The 19,576-nt window shown below is 37.7% G+C and overlaps 1 protein-coding gene across 3 annotated transcripts in view; it reads right to left on the bottom strand.

Moving 5' to 3' along the window:
* KMT2E (lysine methyltransferase 2E (inactive)) overlaps nt 1–19,576 on the bottom strand; it is a 55,890-nt gene that overhangs the window by 2,945 nt on the left and 33,369 nt on the right. For 2 of the 3 annotated variants that reach the window (XM_036400245.2, XM_036400247.2), the window contains 16 exons: nt 17,957–18,169; nt 16,424–16,554; nt 15,234–15,351; nt 14,974–15,083; nt 13,858–14,119; nt 12,832–12,930; nt 11,922–12,086; nt 10,636–10,944; nt 8,568–8,822; nt 8,247–8,391; nt 7,215–7,468; nt 7,007–7,063; nt 5,584–6,147; nt 2,424–2,725; nt 619–707; nt 156–247 (listed from right to left, as the gene is read on the bottom strand). In XM_036400245.2, coding sequence (XP_036256138.1) covers nt 156–247; nt 619–707; nt 2,424–2,725; nt 5,584–6,147; nt 7,007–7,063; nt 7,215–7,468; nt 8,247–8,391; nt 8,568–8,822; nt 10,636–10,944; nt 11,922–12,086; nt 12,832–12,930; nt 13,858–14,119; nt 14,974–15,083; nt 15,234–15,351; nt 16,424–16,554; nt 17,957–18,169 — 3,165 coding nt within the window. Of the gene's footprint in view, nt 1–155; nt 248–403; nt 518–618; nt 708–2,423; nt 2,726–5,583; nt 6,148–7,006; nt 7,064–7,214; nt 7,469–8,246; nt 8,392–8,567; nt 8,823–10,635; nt 10,945–11,921; nt 12,087–12,831; nt 12,931–13,857; nt 14,120–14,973; nt 15,084–15,233; nt 15,352–16,423; nt 16,555–17,956; nt 18,170–19,576 lie in introns of all 3 variants that reach the window. The other variant, XM_036400248.2, reaches the window with a different exon arrangement.

Below are 19,576 nucleotides of genomic sequence, written 5' to 3'. Positions count from 1 at the left end.
CGGACAAGTATTCTTGCAAATATCAACCTATGTTAAATTACTGCACAGACAGATGAACACATGTGTATGTGACCAAAGTAGTAAATCCTACAATTAACATTTTTAAAGGTAAACCAGAGATGGATGGAGCTATTCCTATGCATATTGTGCATTACCTTGCTTGCTTTTGATGGACTCTTACAAGTCCTTTGTGAAGTATCTGGGGACGGACATTCAGAAGTTGGCTCTGGATTTTCAGAATCAGGTTCTACAGAAATAAAGCAGACATAAATATCAAAGTGGGAAAATCAAATCTTTTGCAGAAATCACTAAGCACTTTATATTTGACTTTAAAAGAACTATTAAAGCTGTTGTTAGACCATTGAATATCTCAAGTGTCATACAAGGTCATCTGCTTACTGACCTTCCGTAATTTCAGTGAAAGAAGGGGCCTTAAGCTGCAACTGGGAAATGAGATTTGAATGAGATGGAGACTGAACATGAGACGGTGAGCATGGCCTACAAGGTGATTCTCCCCCTACAGATGAAGCAGACCCAAACACAGTATTAGAATCATTACAGATTACCACAGGGGAACTGGTTAGACTGATGTATCTTCAAAACAATAAATCAACTCACCACTGTCCTTGTCTTTCCTATGATCACTGAGAAGTAAAGCTCTCTGATAACTTCGTTCTCTCACTTGTTCCACAGAGGTTGATGCAGTCCTGCAAGAGAAGGCCATTTTAAATTTAAGAGGATGTACTCCCATGGTCCAAATTTAGGACAAGGTATATGCAAATACCAAGTCAGAGAAAGTCTACAGTGCTGGCTGCATGTAACAACCAAATAACTGGTTGTGCATAAGGAATATTATTACTTAAGTGGTTTGTATCTATTTTCTCCCACTTTAAATACAGTAATTTCCTGCAACCATGTTACATTAAAAAACTGGCACTTCCTCTTATTAAGGAAGTATCTGCAGATCTGTGTGTTTTTCTTTGTCTAAACAACTGAAAAGTAAAAAAAAATAAAGGTCACAGTTACTGGTTCATAGTCTCAATTTGCAGAAAACTATCTTTGTCCAGAGTGGAAGTAGTCATTTGTTAGTTTGTTGTTAAGAATCTGCTCTTTAATAGCGGATGCACAGCTGTGAATCACTTACCACTACAAATCTCTGTTTAAGCTTCTAAACTTCAATTGCCAGACAACGGGTATGCAGTGACAGTCACATCTCTCTTATAATCCATTACATCTCCAATCACAACCTGACCAAGAACATTGTAAGTGACAGTGCTCCACAAAACCATTTTCCTTTCTGGCAAGGATGTATGGCATCACTTTACAATACTGCTGCACTGGAATAAGCCTTGGTGCTGCTCTACAGGGTTACTGCAAAATCTAAGTAATAAATTCTTCCTGTTTAGCCTGTTTGCACAATTTAGGGCAGTAGCTTCTGCACAGTGAACTTAACAGCCACTTTTCACTGGAACACTGAAGGCTTCACTTAGTTCTCCTGTCAACTGGCTTTACAAAATCTTCTTTTCTGGAATAGTGGGAGCATCTGAGTAGAAGGATGTCCAACTCCTAAGCCCATGGTTCATCCTCATTACAGTTACACCATCACTACAGTATGAAGAACATCAGCAGGATTTATTTTGTACTACTTATGTTTTGGAGACAGTGTCACCACAGTCAACCATCTATTTTAAAGCTACCAAAACTCAATGAAAAATTTGTGCAGTGTTTTACACAGACTGAAGTCCCTCTATCTTCTCCCCATCCACACTCCACCTCTCCTCAGGATCTGGGATTGTTTGGAGTATTTGGCATTGCACACACTGCCCATATGGTCTGCAAACAAAGGCACCACTGAGCAAACACCAACAATGCTGTGTCACCACATGCTCCCACCTGAGCAGGAGCTGCTGGCCAGGCTGCACTCAGCCCTGCACAGGGCAATTAAGCAACAGCAAACATCCACACACTTCCAGCCATGACTGAAAACCAGACCTCCTAAGGTCTTCCAGAAGCCTTTGCTAATGAGCATAGATTTTTCTCCTGTTGCACCTTATGCCCTACAGTACATTTGGAAAGGCTTTGAGATTTAACAGGAAAAATTCTCTTCATCTCACAGACAAAGCAGTGGAAATACAAGGACACACATGCTCAAACCAATAGCTATTTTGCCATTAGAACATAAATTAAAATAATTTAATAAATATCTTGTGAGTAATTCTTCATGTAATTGAATCGCTATCAAGTGTCTGCTGTATTTCTGAGATAAAAGGTAAGACAACTCTTCACTAAGCTGGAAGAAGAGCTTCCAGTCCGTAACCTGCAACAGCAGTCTTAATGAAAAACAAATTTCAAATACCAAAGCCTTAGATTCATATAAATAATTCTTCCAAATTAAACTGAAATCCTGTTGTTTTGTGGCTTACCACTGAACTTCTGGTTCACTCTTCTCACTGGAGGAAGATTCCTTAACTGCACAGTTGTTGCCAGTGTCTTCTGGAGCTGCATTATAAACAGTAGTTGGCAGTGGTAAAGGCAGGCTTGCGGTGTTTTCAGTTTGCTCCCCGTTTTCACCACTGTTGTTATACCCATCACTAGCACCATTATTACTACTTGTATTTCCTGCACCAGCAGCATGAGGAGATACAGTAACCAGGGGGAAGCTGTCTGTCTTCGAGCCACTTTTTCGAGCTTCACGCTGCCTCTTACGGTATTCTAACAAGGACACCTAAGGAGAAAAAAACAACCCACAAACAAATATTAGAAAGGAAGTTTTACCCATTTTCTTTCTCACAGTTTCTATTAAATGAACTATATATTTCAGTAATATGTACCATGTAACTGGTTAAAAAAAAAGGACAGAAATTAATTGAAGATATTTCACCACAGCTGCAGTGGAATTTACAGAGTACTGAGCTACTACCAACTGTAAAGCTGGTATTAAAAAAATGCTTCTGCCAAGAGAAGCATTATGTGTTCTGCCTCAGAGAAGAAGCAGATGACACAGGTCAGCAAAAGGTCCCCTGCTGAAGTAATTCTGTTGGCTGTAGTTACAAAGGACTCTATGGTTTCTCCTGAACTGCAGAATTTTACTATTACACTGATCTAGTAAAGCCAACTTCAAGGGACGTCACATCCAGGTCTCAGATTGACTCCCTTGCATGAGAACCCACTACCCTTCTGTTCATATATCAAAGGATTCACTAAGCTCTTCATGCCTTTTGACATGCAGAATTTGCCACTTTTCCATTTATTTTCAATTTGTCTTTACTGCCCTTTAAGACTGACTGATTAAGAACATATTTTTAAGCTAACTCTATTACTAAAAATAATGACACGTGGTTCCTATTTCATGTATTATGTATATACAATCACTACACCAAAGTTCCATGTAAGAGAAACCAGTTCTTGTGGTTAGTAAATTGCCTTCAGTGAAAAAAAAACAGGCTCAAATGTTCTCACCATGATCTTCAGGATTTGAATTACAAAGCTAAAATATTGACCTTCAGGCCTACTTTATTCAGTAACTACACTAGTTTGGTAAAAATTACATTTAATGGCTACAGATTTTCTTCTAGTTATCAATATCTGGCTCTGAACCCATACAGCATCCGAACCAACAAACTAAAGTGCAATAATGAAAAAAATTAATGCTTAACTGGCTTAATCATCAATAAAACTGGACATCCATTTCTAAACAGAGAGAAAAACCAAAGCTGCAGCTGTTTCCAGTCCTAAGGGGTTTTGTTTGTTTGCTTTCAAACGGATCTATTAGAGACCCATCCATATGTCAGGGTAAAAACAGTGAAAAATACCTGATTTTGCATAAAGAAGTTCAGGTTAAGAACTGATCTCAAATAATTTTGTATTATTTCCACATCATGTAACAGGGACCCCCTAAAGAATACTGCTTTAAAGAAAGCTTAAATGTTAAGAAACCCATGTAGTGTGGCACAATGTACAGGTCTGTGTTGATAAAGGACTTGTGCAATAGTAAGAGAAAAGAGGAGCAAACGTCCACAAAAATACAGAAATATGCAAAAACATCCTACAAAGACCTACCTAAGGATATTGCCATCTTACATGACTCTAGGGAAAAGGCTTTTATGAGTCTCCTACAAAATTACTGAATCCTCACCTTTCACCTTAGGTGGGATCTAGCCCACCACCTCTTTTTTTATACTGTCTAAGGTTTCAAACTTCTGTGTGTCCTCAGAAATCCTAAACCCCTTTCTCTTTCAGGGGTACAGATGCAATTTGCTCTGGCTGTTTCTTCAAACTGAGCCTTTTAGACAAGAATCTTGGGATTGGGGGTGTCAGGGGGCAGCCACACCTTTCTTTAGCGGAGGATTAGAGTAGTGTAAGCTCTCAGCAGTAACCTGGAACAACCCTTGCCAGCAAGGGACTTGGGGAGGGTCACTGAAGTACTAAGTGCTGCTGGGATTTGTGAAGCCTAATTTAGCCTTCAGAAAAAGAAGACTGTCAAGTTACAGGAATTTTGGCTTATGTTTTCTTTTCCAGTTTGCCAAAATAGCAGGGCTGCAGTAACACACACATGATCTATCAAATTCTCAGGGCCGTGACCAGGTGAGATCAGAGCTCCTACAATATTGCTCCATTTATGTCTCAGCTTGAAGCAAGTAAACAAAAATCCAGTTCTGATGAAGAACTACTGAAGGAAGACTCCTCAGTGCTCCACAGCAGGATGCCCCAGAGCAGCAGGGATATACAAGGGGCTGCAATGTGACCAAAAAACCCCAAACCCCATTGTGCAGGCATGTACACATGCAGAAAACCCCACCCTCCTCACCACTACTTCTGTAAAGAAAATAAATCACACCTTTCAAACAAGAAAGATTACTAGAGTCTGTGATGAGGCAGAACAGGCAAGCTGGTACACTGGAGACCACTGCCTTTCATCTTTGTCATTCTTCCTGCAAAGGGAGTCAACCTGACAGTACAATGCAGTCTAAGAATTACACAAAGTAACTTCCAGTCCTGGTTTGAGTTACCCATGACAATGCCACTTCTCTACAACAACTGTTTCAATGAGAGTAGCAAATTTAGATTGAGCTTATTTTTAAAACAAAAAAAAGCCCAAAAAACCCAAAGACCAAATTAAGCCAAGAAAAATATTTCTTGGAACTAAGGATTTCTGTGCAGTTTTAACTATGAAGTCTGAGTAGCATAAATCTATCCTTGCAACTTCTTGCAGTAATTCATAACAGATGTTCACAGTATGTGGTCTCTATGATGCTAGCATATATTCTGTATAACAGTACTGTAACACCAGGTGGCATAAGCAACCATTTTCAAACCTGAAAAGCAATTATTTAGTGGGCAATTAATTCAAGACTCCTATGAAATAGAACTTGTATCTTTTACGTTGAAAAAAATTAAATTATACATAATAAGTTTTATGCAGCTTTGCTCTTTGCCCTTCATTATGTCTCCTGAATGTCTACTACACTGTAATATGTAAATAAGAGCCATCAGTTGGTCTTTATTACATTAGGGTTCTTTCTGTTATAGAAACATCATTAGCAGACAATGGAAGACAGACCAAATGATTCTTAAATGTATAACCTTTTTCTTTTGTGGAGGGTTCTGGGGTGTGCAATTTCCATCCATCAAATTGTCGTTATTGACAGTCCTTCCAAAGCCAGGTGCAATTCCATCTTCTGAAGTACAAAAAACAGATGCTTCCATGAACATGCCTCTTGCATCGTCTTGAATCAGGCACTTTGACTCGTTTATTCTGAATCCACCTCCTACCTCCAACTGATGTGAAGGGGTCAAGTCCCTCAAATTAGAATTCATTGAGAAATTTACACCTGTCCTGTCAGGACTTTTTACCCAGGAAGAATAAATTGTGCCCCGTCCACAATGAGCAGTTTCTAATTGGCTGTTTGAATCAGTCCTATCATGTGTGGGGGCTTCCAGGTTTTTATGCAGTGCACTTTGCTCAATTACTTCGAGTCCCAGCTGGAGGTCTGACACAGATTCCATTTCTCCAGTGCACTGCCGTGTGACATCAGTCCTATTCCTTGGACTAGAATATCCAATAGTCTTTATTTCTTGCAGGCCCATTTCTGTCAGGTTGGAATTTCTGAAAGAATTCAGTGCTAGAATCGATGCTCTGTCATAACCCTGCATGAAGAAAAAACATGTAACTATTTTTTCACACTCCATCAAACCTATCTGACATTCAGATGTGCCTTTAAGTGGGATTAAAGGCCTTGCAGTACCATGAATTTATCAATTTTTAAGAAAATTCTAGAGCCAGACTACTAGTTCTACTATTCATATGTACTATGTTAAAGCATTTTATAGAATGTAATTAACCAAAATAAAAATAAGCATTAAGTGTCAGGGTTTATTTATGACTGGCAGAGGAAGGGGAAGAGCTTCAAAAGGAGCAAGTCTCAGGCCAGAAAGATAGAAAGCACTTGCTTCAACATAAAAGCAATCCTCCTCAGTGTCAAAACACCTATTTCAAAGCAGGAGAAGGAAGGAGATGTTTTTCCAAGACACTTCTGAATTTTAGGATGAAGCCCCATGGCAGGACACATGCCCCCTGCAGGCTGGGAATACCCAGGCATATTCCAACAGCACTTGCTCTTCAACTAATCCACCACCTATGCTGACTTACTGACCTTCTGCTCTACTCTTTCACTTTGAGCATAACTGGGATCAACAGAAACAACTGAGAAATGCTGGTAACAAGGAGAAATGTTAATCTGAATCTAACTACAGCCTGGAAAGCAAAGTGTTCTCTTTCTGTTCCTGTTTACAAATTGCAGTAGTTAACTCTTTTCCATTACAGAAGGCGATCCTGATCCAAATCACCATTTTTAAGTGATACAGAGAGAAACCAGTTTAAAACTGAAAATATAACAGGTAAAGTGGAAATATAAAGGAGTAGGCGAGTAAAACCTATGGGGAAGTTAGCCTTTAAATCTCATGAAGTTGCAATGACTCCATTTGCAGGTTCTGCAAATTTCCTTACCTCTTGACTGTAAGCTCGCCTTTTTATTTCTGGGGAACTGTCAGGTGAGGAAATATTCTAAATAAACAAGAAGAAATTGCAAGTCAATTAATTTTTTAGCCTAGAGAAATGCCTCCCCCCATTTTGTAGCAGGAGTACAAAATACTGATTTACGCTGCAATGTCTGAACACTTCCTCTGAATGCTCTAGAATCCATGATAAATCTCACCTCAAAGTGCATGGTGTTTCCATGTATACATGGAGTTACAGGAGTAACTGGTGAATAGATGGGTTTGTAACCATTTCGACAAGCTTCATCCTCTGTTTTTACCCTGGGAGGAGTAGCAAACAACGATGGCTCGGAGGCAGTGATGTCAGCATGGGTTGGTGTGGCATAGGGAGAAGGAGTAGGTGTGGAGGTTTCTGAGAAAGCAGACTCCAACAGCTGATACAGTCTTCGTTTTTTTAGTGGTGTGGTTAGATCTGTATGTTAAAATTAGAAAAAGTTACACGATTTCTAGATATAACAATCACTTACAGTTGTTTAAGTACTTTAGGTAATGAAATTGTGAATTCCAAATTAAAGAATTCTAAGATCAAAAAAAATCTGTTTAAGTACTTTAGGTAATGAAATTGTGAATTCCAAATTAAAGAATTCTAAGATCAAAAAAAATCTCTGAAGGGCAGGCTTGCTGAGAGATGAACTTTTAACAGCCTATAGGCTTCCTGAAAAATCAACTCTTAACAGCCTACAGATACATCAGTAAGTGAATTCCATGTGCTTGGATGCTTGGAAGAACTGCCTGTGTCTCCAGAATAGGCCAAATCAACTGCTATAGGTTTTTAAGACTGTTCAGTTAAAAGGTGGTTTTAGTGCACTCCAGTTTTCTATTATGCCTGCAAGATTACACAGCTTTTCCCCCTGTGTGCTACTTTGGCCTACCAAGGTTTAAAGGCATTCTAATTATATAGAAAGCATAGAAATTTAAATTTATAACCTGACTTCTTAATACTAATACCAAAACCAGTAGTCTTTTGTTGACTGGAAATGCTAGGATATATAATGATTTCTTATGTAATATACATTAAAGGGGGAAAAACTCCCAACCAATGTGCAACTAAGCACTTCTTTCACAGAAAGTATCAGGAAAACATGCAAATACCCCTGGAATCTTCATCAAGTCATCAATTTAAAAACAGTGCCCAACAATCAGCTACTTCATCATAGCTCTTGTGTAGTGTATTTACAAAAGCTTCACACCTGTTAAAGAACAGCTGTCATTCAGTAATAAAGGGCTTTTATGTTCACCATTGATGGCTGGACTTCTAGATCTCTCTTGTGATGGTGAATTAAATCTGTCAATCGTTGTTGAGTTTTCTTCTTCCAAAGCCTGCTTCAACCAACGCTGTAAAAAACCAAGAAGTTCCAATTAGCAACTTAAAACTTTAATGATGAACATTTCAAAATGCATAGCACGACTGGTTTGCCAAACAGCCTTTTTCTGCCTGAATTTATGCTACTAAATAAAGACTTCTTTTTCATTAATATGGGATAGAACACCGTAACAAAGGGAAGCATTACCTTCTTACAAGAGCCAGTAATGTTTTCCACAGGTTCTTTTTTCCTCCTCTTTTCTGAAAGGAACGGAGAAGTAAAACGGATATAGTGCTTTGGAGTCGAATACACGTGTGGACTGTACGTGAGGCCAGGTAAGGAATTCAGCTGGGTAGCCAGAACTTCAGGGTCGGTGGTTATGCGTAGAGGCCTTTCTGGTAGAGTGTCTGTTGGCTTCCCTGCTTTATCACTCTTTTCACTTAACCATTCACTAACCAAGTGCTAAATAGAGAGAGAGAGAAAAAATTAGTGTTTTATGAGCCTGTTTACCAGTGGCTTTTTAGAAGTGTTTAGTTCAATTATTCACCTAGTCAACTACTGCACAAACCAGATACAGTTTGTTTCCAGGCTCCAAGTTTAAGGTCAGTTTTAGTGGAATCATGGGAACAGCAGAAGAAATCAGTACAGATTTGCTGACACACCAGTTTGGGGGAAGGGCAGAGGTGCTTAGTTATTTTCTTTTGTTGTAAACTACACTTAGTTCTTTTGCATTTAATTCTCACTGAACATTACAATACAAGTGCCCAGATCAACTGTATTTAGGATGTCAATTTAGTAACAGAATTCTAAAACAAAAACTTGTGCCTGAATACCAGGCTGAGAAGAAATAGTGTAACATTAAGAGAACAAAGTTAAAGAAGCCCCTCATCAGTTTTCCATACTGTCAGGACTGTGCCTCAGTCAACATGTCAGGCAGCTGCCTTCAACACTCTTCAACCATAGTAGTAAATGTGGTGTAATTTAACACAAAACCACACTGGTCCAAAAAGGCTAGTATTTCCTAGCTAGTTCAGAGTTTTAAAAAAAATATGCCAGTAGATTTTAGTTTTTATTAACAGATAAACTAACTTCCTGGATTTTACAGTGATTCAAAATTAAGGACACGCAACAGTAAATAATATTAGTATGATATCAAGACTTTAACACAAATTATCATAAAACATTTTATTTTGTCTTTTAAAAATCATTTTTATTTTATTAATTTTTAAAGCAAGACCTTCTCTGCACTTAGGGTACAATGGATGCAATGCAGAGACACTTCACAGATACCTAAAGCCTGAATTTTACTGCACTTTGCTGTTTCAGAGTATTAAACACTTCTTCCTTCTTTTCTGCTAAGCAATAGGCAAGAAAGGAAGAAGTGTTCCCCCTCACAACAATGTAAGAGTGATGCAAATAAGCAGTGTTACAGAATGACTCAGGTACCTTTTGGAAAAAACTAATCTAAATTATGTTTGGGGGTTTAAGATAGAAAACCATCTTAAAATTGTTATTTTTCTTTTGACAAGAAGTTTTGACCTTTGACTCCCCACCCCCCACTTTTCCTCCGCTGATTAAAATTTTCAGGACTCCTTATAAATCAAACTACAAATACTTTTTAATGCATTCTGTGAAGTTTAAAGTAGAAAGCTATACTGCTTTAGTTGTACTTGCAGATTTAAGATTTTTGAGTGTCTTTTAATATTTTGCCATTTCGTACAACTTTTTTTGCAATGCAGTCTAATAGAAAGAAATTTAAAAGCAAAGCATTAAAGAGTAAAGAATTTTCCCTCCAGACATGCACATACACATCTGGGGTGTTTAGATCCACTGACTTCAGAACAGACATCTGAGAAGCACTAGGAGTTAGTGAGCTCCTTGGAGATATTGTTTGCTATCTGAAGCATACAATGAACAAAGGAAGAAAGGCAACTTTTATTTCCTTGGGTTTTTCTTTAAATTCAGCTTTAATTATATTTTGGTTATGCATATTATTTCAATCCATTTAGAAAGCTCACTTAGAAAACATTTTGTGTCAAAATTGCTCTGAAGATGTATTTTGGAAGGGTCTTAAATCCAAACTAACTTCCACCAAACAATGCTACACATATTTTAATCTATTACCAATGAGTAGCTATACAATGGTGATTTTTCAAGAAATGAATAAACATTTTAAAAACAACCCATACATGCAGTTGCACACTGATGAAGCAGCCTGTATTTTTTTTAAAACTCTGTTAAGTTCTATCTTCTCCTCATCCCTCAACAGACTTACCTTCTTTGTTTTTGGATACTTTGTAGGGCATTTACTAAGTGCTGGAGCTTCTGTTTCAGTAACCATTTCCGTAACAACAGTTTCTGTTTCAGGCTCAGCTACCAGTGCTACATTCTCAGTTTCGTTATGCTGTGAGGTTACTTCCACATCAGGAGAGGAGGGCTGGATATCTGAGCACATGCTGACGGTCCTGTGCCGCCTGCGCTGCTGTCCGATGTGAGTTCTGCTCCGGGAGAAGCTTTTCCTCTGTTTAGTTCTGTTAACTTTGGCTGGGGTGGGCTTGGTGGCAGTTTCTTCTTTTGCCGGTTCCTGGGACAAGACAAAAGTCAAGTAATCAGATCCCATACATGTTTAGAGCTACTTATCTTTCATAGGAAAAAAAAGAAGTCAGTTCCCTCTTCTTTTACAGAAGTCTCAATCTCATTTTTGTTGTCAGAACTACAACATATCTCTCCTTCTTGAAGGCAAATGATAGGATTTCTGTAGTTTCCTCCCAAGCACCTGCTGTATCATCATCAGCAGTGTTCACACACACCCAGCACCAGACAGATCATGACAGATCTGTGTAAGAACTGACATTCATTCACCCATAAGCTAGAAGTCAACTGCTTATATCATCATGTCTTTCAGTCCAATACTCTTTTGGCAATTCATAGTTTACTAGGTGTTTACCTTTGTCACAAAAAGTACTTAAGAGAATGCTGACACACATAGCTCAGGGAAACAACCCTGACTGACAATCATTATATGAGTGTTTGCGAACTAAGAAGCATCCATTAACAACAGAGTTAAAAACTGTTATAAAACGTGAAGTATCATCTGCAAGAACTCAGACAAAACCCACTTTACTAACTCATTTCCTCAAAATAACAGAAAGATTAGAAAATACTATGTGTTCCTGAAAAACCCACTGAAAAAACAAATAGTTCTTCATTGGTTACAGAGGGTGCCTAAGGACAGTCACCTCCTGTGGCTAAAGTCAACACTGATAAATGTTCCATCCTGAACTTCAAAGACAGACTGAATTACACAGCTGGTGTGGGTGTGTGTGTATGTTTACATAAATTCATGTAACTGAAATTCTTCACTAAAGAATTCTATATGTATCTTATCTGGAACAAAATTCAGGACCTAATACAATGTAATGTCAAAGAACATTTTGGTTACATGTATTTGAGTTCAAAGGAAAAAAAAATTTCATACATCTTAACATGCAGCTTGCCATCCAAACTGATAAAATATGCAATGTTAAAAGCGTGCTTTAAAATAAAGTTCCAGATAACTACCTGAATAAATTCAGCATCATTGAGAATCTGTGCTTCCTTGCACTCTGATTTAACCTCCGTTTTTGCTGTGCTGATTCTTTCCAAAGCCTGTTCTCTTCTTTTTTCTCTTTTTTCTAGTCTGGCAAAAGCTTGCAGGATAGCTTCCATTTTCCGTTCTTCTCTTGTCTGATGGATTTAACAATAACCATGATCAGTTTTAGTCATAATCTTTCATATATATAAATATGTAATTACTCCTGCTCCTATATTTTTAAGTACTTCTACACATGTTCAGTTATATGTCTGACATGAAGATCAAGTTCAGCAGAAGCTCAGATTAAAGGGATATATTACAATCCCTGCAAATACTAGACTTCTGAACAAAGGCTTGCATCCACACCAGCTTGACAAAAAAGAGAATCCTACTTTGAATTTAAGAACTTGCTTAATTTTTCAAATACTTTACAGAAAAAGGCAGATTTTAAGATGCTAGTTTTATTAACAATGCTCTACCAAAATCCAAAAATTAGGATTTCTGTGACTTTTTATTCAAGTAGGGAATTAAAATAAAATAGGGGAAAATCTTAATTCCCAATGCTAGCTATAAAAATAGCCATTACAAATCACAAGCAATAATAAAGAGCAAATAATGAGATCTAAAAACAGGCATTGCAGAAATCATCTAAAGACACTAAAATATGATATACAATTGAAGATAAAAGCAGATTTTTGTCAGAATGCAGTGATGAACCCAGATGAACTGTTCTCAAATAGCAAGCCTTGCATTTTAAGGCTAAGTTCATGTAAGGATCTGACTTTGCACATGCTCAGATTGTACAAGCCCACAAAAAGGCAGCAATTAGCATGGGAAGAGCAGGTGTCACTAAGCCTTAATGATGCCTTTTAGGCAGCTACTTGCTTCCCAACTTACCATCTTCCTTTTCCTTTCTGCAATCTGCTCCTCTGATTCCATTTCTACTTCATTGCTAATGGGAGTTTTTTCTTCTATATCATCGATAAAATCTGGCTCCTGCAAGATGGAAACGACTGCTTTACAGAAATTCTACTCCTTTTGTAAATTAGAGTGAACTGAAAGCTACAAAGAACTAAGAATCCTCAGATCACTACATCAGAAGTAGCCAAACTAACAAATCAGGATGAAAAGTGTTCCATCCCCACTCTCTCATCCCACCAAGCAAAAAGAATTATCAGAATGAAACCTTCAAAACAAAGGAAATCTTTGGACACTAACAATGGCCACTGCTCTAATCACTTTATAATCAGTTAAACAGTTAGGAGCTTTATATTATACACCCACAGAAAAGGATTAGTTTTAGTGAAATGGAATGAATGCCAAAGTAGATGTTATCATTTACACAGAGGTTTTACTCAGCTCTGAAGTGTACTCAATTGAAGTCACATTTTCCATTTGAACATTCACTATAGAATCTAATGACGGTGCCACATCATATGGAAACACAGAAGTTACCTAACTAACAATGGTTTTCTGTTTTCAAAGAAAAAACAAGCATGAAAGTGTAACTTTGAAACTAATTAAGCGTTCACTAGTCCTATATGCAGTTTCACTTTTACATAAAGGACTAGACAAAGATTTAAAGTTTGTCCTAAAATATATATCTAAACATAGAGATCAGGCAATTAGCAGTTTTTTCCTGGGGTGAAATATGTGATGCTACCATAAAGAAAGTGTATGGGAAAATGTAAATGTACTTTTAACAGCTTTTTTCTTCCCACAATTCCTACTCTTCAATTTTGAAAAACAATACAAGTTCTCCTGTGAATGCTCTATATAAGCACTGTATATTACATAAAAAGATCAGGAGAAGATTCCATATACTAGCTATCATTTCTTGAAAATATGACATGAACCACAGATCAAAAATCACTCTCAAGATGAGAAAGTTTAAATTATTTCTGAGCATCTTTGTGTCAGTACCTGATTATTAGAAATGGACAGTCTGAGGGGAGAGAGCTTCCTCTGTTTATTATCTGCAATTTTCATTTTGGTGGCTGCTCCTTCACAATCCAATGTGATGTTCTGATTTTGAGTCTCTTTTTCTCTTGAAACATCCTTCTCTTTCTTTCCCTTTTTCCTTCTAGTTTCATATCCAGTATTGATGTTTTCTGTAGGCTCGGAACGTCTGAGAACTGGACACTCAGGATTTTCTTTGAGGCAAGCACAATCCACTTTGTATTTACTGCAAGTAATTAAATGCAAGAAGGCATATTTGATTAGGTGGTACAGCAATGAGACCCTTCAATACTAAATCACTGATATTTCACATTAAACATCTGCTATAATGCAAACCAGCCATGTCAACATGCAGGTCACTCGAGTTTTCACCACAATATACAACACTACTGTAACTCAAAAACCTTGTCTACTGCTTAATCCTTTAAGCTCTGCCACACAGAATTCTTTTAAATTCAAGTTCAGTATTCTGCTTCAAGGCCAAAAGACAGCTAAAACCAGAGTATAATCCTAGGTGGAAATACAACCAACACAAAACAGACGCATCAAGTCAGAGAGTTCATTTTATGTGCAAAGATGGCAGACACAATTTACAGCACAAGCACACCAAACTCAGAGCCACTTTGCACAATTTTAAGCTCCACTTGAATACACAGGAAATTCAAACATGTTCCACTGAAACAGGCTGTCAGTTGTTTCAGGTACTAAACACAACTAGTATGCATTTTTAGAAGGAATATGTCTACAACTCTTAACAGTGCCCAGTATCTTGAAATAGTCTGAACCTGTGCTGATTAGCACATGTGCTCTGTGGTCACACACAGCTCAGGTCAAGTAGCAAAGGCATGTCTGCACAGCACTGCATCCAAGCTGGCTTAGGAGCAGGCCACAGAAATGCAGTAATAAAAATACACAACTCTGCCCACACACACATTGTTCATTGTAAATACAGTGCCTAAGGAGTTTTGTGTTATTAAAACGTGCAAGAAAGTAAATGATGCAAAATCAAAGCCATTCTGAATTGCAAAGTAACTTACTGAGCATCAGAGGTATTTTAGAACAGCATTCTCAAATACTTACCAATTTCCATAATCAAAATCAAATGCTATGGTAATCTCTGCTCCCTTTGGAATGTTATGGATGGAGTAAATATAAAGATGAATTGTTCCATCTTCAATTACATGCCTCACCTGTAGTCAAGAGAACGTTATTATATGATCATGAATTACTTTCAAGTTCTTGAATAAAAATTGTAGGGATTGCTCAAATTAGCAGGAATCTCAAGAAAAAGGAGATTCTTAAGTAAATTAAAACTAGTTTAACTTTCTAAACGTGCTCACCTCCGCATTTGGTGTACACGAACGCCTGATAAATCGAGCTTCATTTCCAAAAGTCCTTGCATCAACACACATTTCTAGCCCATGGAATTTGGAGTAAAACAAAACAAATGGGTATGGCCTGAAAAACACACAAGAAAATTCGGAATTTCATAATCTTTGAAGATGCTAAACAGTGCTTATTCTTCTTATTAGTCAGCTTTGTAGCATGATGCTTGGTACAATGCACCAAATTTGGAGGTTAATCTAAGAATGACATGTTTATGTTTAAGCTTCATGATTTTAGCAGGTACATTCCCCACATATATTCTCAGAATACCTCAAGATAGAGTTACAGCCCTGTATCATCTGCATAGGATCTACAGGGAGAACATTAACAGAGCAAGCACTAGACATGAAAGACACACAGGTAAAGTTTTTCAAATTTCTTAAACTTTTTTTATGACAGGCCCCAAAATGAAACTCAGAAATTTATAGGCCACATAGAATAATTTTTTAAAAAAGTAAGACCACGACATCCCTGCCTAACACCTGCAGCATCACTAGCACCAACCCTCCTGAAGGAAAGGGGCCTCCAAATACTTCATGAAGTCATACTTCAAATTCTGCTATTCCAAGTTCCAAGGAACCCTGTATCTTTACTGAGCAAAAACTCCATCTCCTCCAAGAGGCCTTCTGCAAATTCCCAAGGAGGTGTGTTCATGCAGTTAGTGGCAGCATCAAAACCAACCCACAGGAAGAAGGAAGCAGCCACACACTGCTCAGTAAACTAACTGGAGAACTCTGGCAGTAAAACGGCCCCCAGCTGACCTGTGTCCAATTTCATTCTCAGCCTCGTGGACTTAAAATCCATTTCTCTCACAAAAGATAAAGCCTTTACCATTATTATAGTAATTATTTTATGATGGCAGAACCTGTCTATTTCCTGGTTTAAGGTGTACAACTACCCAGCTAAGCATGCAGGAATTCTATAATTAGGAAGGAACAAAAAAGGGAAAACCAGCTCCTGAACAATTCTGTAAGGATATCCAGAAGAGAAGGGGACAGAAAAGGCTCCAGTTGTCACTACTTTTAATCAGACAAAGTAAAATACAAGACACTGCTGGTAACTAAGATCCACTTGTACTTGAAGCAACAGTTTGGCAGGCATCATTTTAACAATTGCTTGACTGAAACATAAAGAATGAACAAACCTTTTAAAGAAATATCCATTAGCTTCAAATTGTTCTCTCAGCATGAACTTTCCTCTGTATTCAATAATAAGTGCATCAGGAGGCAAGTCTTTGGCAGCCTTTAAAATTTTCTTGTTTTTTTGCACATAACTCTGTAAAGACATAGATTCATTTATGAATTTTTAATTTCTACCATTTTTCCATTAATAGCCTATTATATTTTCAGAACCATTAAACAATTTTATATGAACTAAAAAAGCCCCTTCTTTTTGTAATTAAACCTCCAGACTGAACTGACCAAGCTGTCTTGCTCACCTAGCAATGCTACTAGTTATCAATTTAGATACAAGGATTGCTTTGGCCCTAGCTCTCCAGGACATGGCTGAAAACCAACATATTCATGTTTTTACAATTCAAGTACTATAGCCTTTAGTGCACTTAACTCTCACCATGACAAGGATGAATTGCTGCATTGTTTTGCACAACACTTTCAAAAAGCTTCAATTCCTTTGAACCAAACAAAACATGCAGACACATAAAACAACACTCACAACTCATTAAAAAAAAAAAAAACAACAGAATAGGGAAATAACATAATAATTGAAAAGAAAAAGAATCCTGACAGAGTTTCCAAATTCATTTTCATATCTTTAGATGGAAGGATGGCTTTAATTAAAAACCAATACATACCCTGGCAATTAGTGAACTCACACCTCTCATAACTGCCATCACCAATGAAAAAGGAAGTAGCCTCTATGTAGGCAAAAGGCTCTGTAAGTAGGGATATTCCTCTAAGGAGGGTGTCCCATATGCCATGATGGTCTTTGAGAAAAAGAAGCAAAGATGCTTCCATTAATCTGCTACAGTAACTACTCCTCGAGATTTCTGCTACAAAATGCTAAGTTTTTTACATGGCTCTGATTTTAAGCCTGTAAGTAACTGGTAAATTCCTGATAAACAAGACTAGAAAAAAGCACTGCACAATTTCGTCATAAACTAGAAATTACAGGATCATGAGTCAAAAAAGAATCAGTATCAGAAATACCACCATGAACATCCAGAACAGCTACCACACCTTAAGAAAAATGTAGACAATGAACATCTTGATACAAGTAGTAGGGGAAAAAAATAAATTCAGTTCCAATGGTTCTTTCTACTCTAATGACTCCAGGTATCCCTCAGAGAGAAACAGCAGCAAAGTTGACTTAAGCTGACTGTGTGTCAAGAGACAGTCTAAGGGCAACCCAATGTTCAGGCTGAAACTAACACCTTAGCTACTTTTTAGGATAAATGATATGCAAATGTAAACATAACTCGGGTGGTACAGAATGTATAAAAATCTGAAAAATATGTTAAAATTCTGATGCTCAAATCTGGTGAGACAAGGAACAGAAAGTGAATGTGAAGTCCCTTTTTTGTGTTTTTTTCCCTGTGGCTTTTTTTGGTTTGTTTGTTTTGGTTGGGGTTTTTTTTGTTGGTTGGAGTGTTTTTAAGGCATCTAATGTCATGGCACAAACACAGCATGCAGTAACACAACAAGGCACAGCTCATTACCTCTACCGGAGGTTTGAAAATCAGATTGCTGGTGCTGACTTCTTTTTTGTCATTTCCATTGCCTAATCTGAGAGCTATTTTTTGTGCCTCCCTCTGGACACCTTCACTGTATTGGTTATTATTTGCTTCTTCATAACGATCCATCCATGCTTTGATTTTAGTTTCCCATCCAAAGTTGGAACTGTCAGTAGGATCAATCTCTGGAGCTGAGCCCTAAAAATTGAAGTAAGCGACCAGATATTAGAAGGCAAGATATTAAGAAAAGAAAAATTCTGCAACAAGACACAAAATGATGGGCCAAAGGTATGCCACTGATTTACGGGTTGGGTTTCTTTAGCAAGTCTAGTATAAAACTTTGTAGTACTTAAAAACATTGAGTTAAATTCAGTCCCATTACATTCATCCTTTCAAGAATTTTATTATTTAGTAAGTGTCACCCAAGTTCAGGAATGCTTTCCCTCCTCAACAGTGATTCCTGCTCTTAGTGGGATGAGAATGGAGAGTGACATTGTTTCCTCCCACAACTGCACTGCATCACGAATCTAAGTGCAGGAGTTGGAGGGTCAGATCTCCCTGCCCACTCAACTTTTGTGAACAAATGCAAATATGGAGAACTCCAGCTTTTATCCTGTAATACACAGACTTGATAATCCCCTTTCAACTTCAAAGATCATGCTGTATCTTTTCTTCTGCTGCATAACTTACTAAACTTTACTAATCGTACACCTGCTACATTAAGGTTGTGACTCTAATGTTACAGGCTTTGCACATAAATTTTTTCTCTCCTTATCTGCTCCTCACTATACAATTTCCTTCTGCAGTGCTTCAGATCCTTTCACTTTTAAAGAAAGTGCCATTGTACCTCCAGACCTCACAAGCAGCAGCCAGGCTGCAGCCAACCAAAGCTCCTTACGGACAGCAGCAGCCAGCCAACGCTCCCTTTTCTATCCACCTGAGCAGAGACACTATTAAACATTAATAAAACACAAGTAGTTCAGCAATTCAATTTACCTGGTTACATTTCTTTTGTGCATGAAGAAAACCATACACACAAACAGCATTTCAAAGTGATGCTAAGACAACCATGAAAAAACAATGGAACCTTACAAGCACCATATTAAAAAAGCCCCACAAAATTAGAGATTTTTCTCGCCCAATTCAGTCTTCACTTCCCAAGGCACATCTTATACATTTGAAGCATAAATTGCATCCCACTTGTTTTTATATATTCCAAGCATGAATGAACTATGGAAATACCTAGTTCTCACACCATGCACATTTTTATGTCACAGAAAATTTAAAGACTGCTGTAACATTTAAATCTTACAAAGCAGACATCCCAATACAATTCCCTCAGACTATGCCAGTACCAGTGAGTAAAATCCTGCCAGATATACAGGAGTCCCACCAGGTGTAGATGGAGGTTTCACAGAGCAGAACCACTAACTTAGCTTTCAAATTCAACACAGTTATTTCATTATGTCACTGCTAAACAGTTATGAAAAGCTGGAGCTGCTAAATTCAAATGAGGCGTTCTCTCAATTTTACTCCCTTGCATAGCACACAGGAGCCCCAATTAATTCACTGGCTCTTGAAATTAAAATTTGCACTAATTATTTC

Source organism: Molothrus ater, chromosome 5, assembly GCF_012460135.2.
Source record: "Molothrus ater isolate BHLD 08-10-18 breed brown headed cowbird chromosome 5, BPBGC_Mater_1.1, whole genome shotgun sequence".
Classification (NCBI taxonomy): domain Eukaryota; kingdom Metazoa; phylum Chordata; class Aves; order Passeriformes; family Icteridae; genus Molothrus; species Molothrus ater.
The sequence above is the reverse complement of the archived record's forward strand: the minus strand, read 5'-3'. Positions and strand labels throughout refer to the sequence as shown.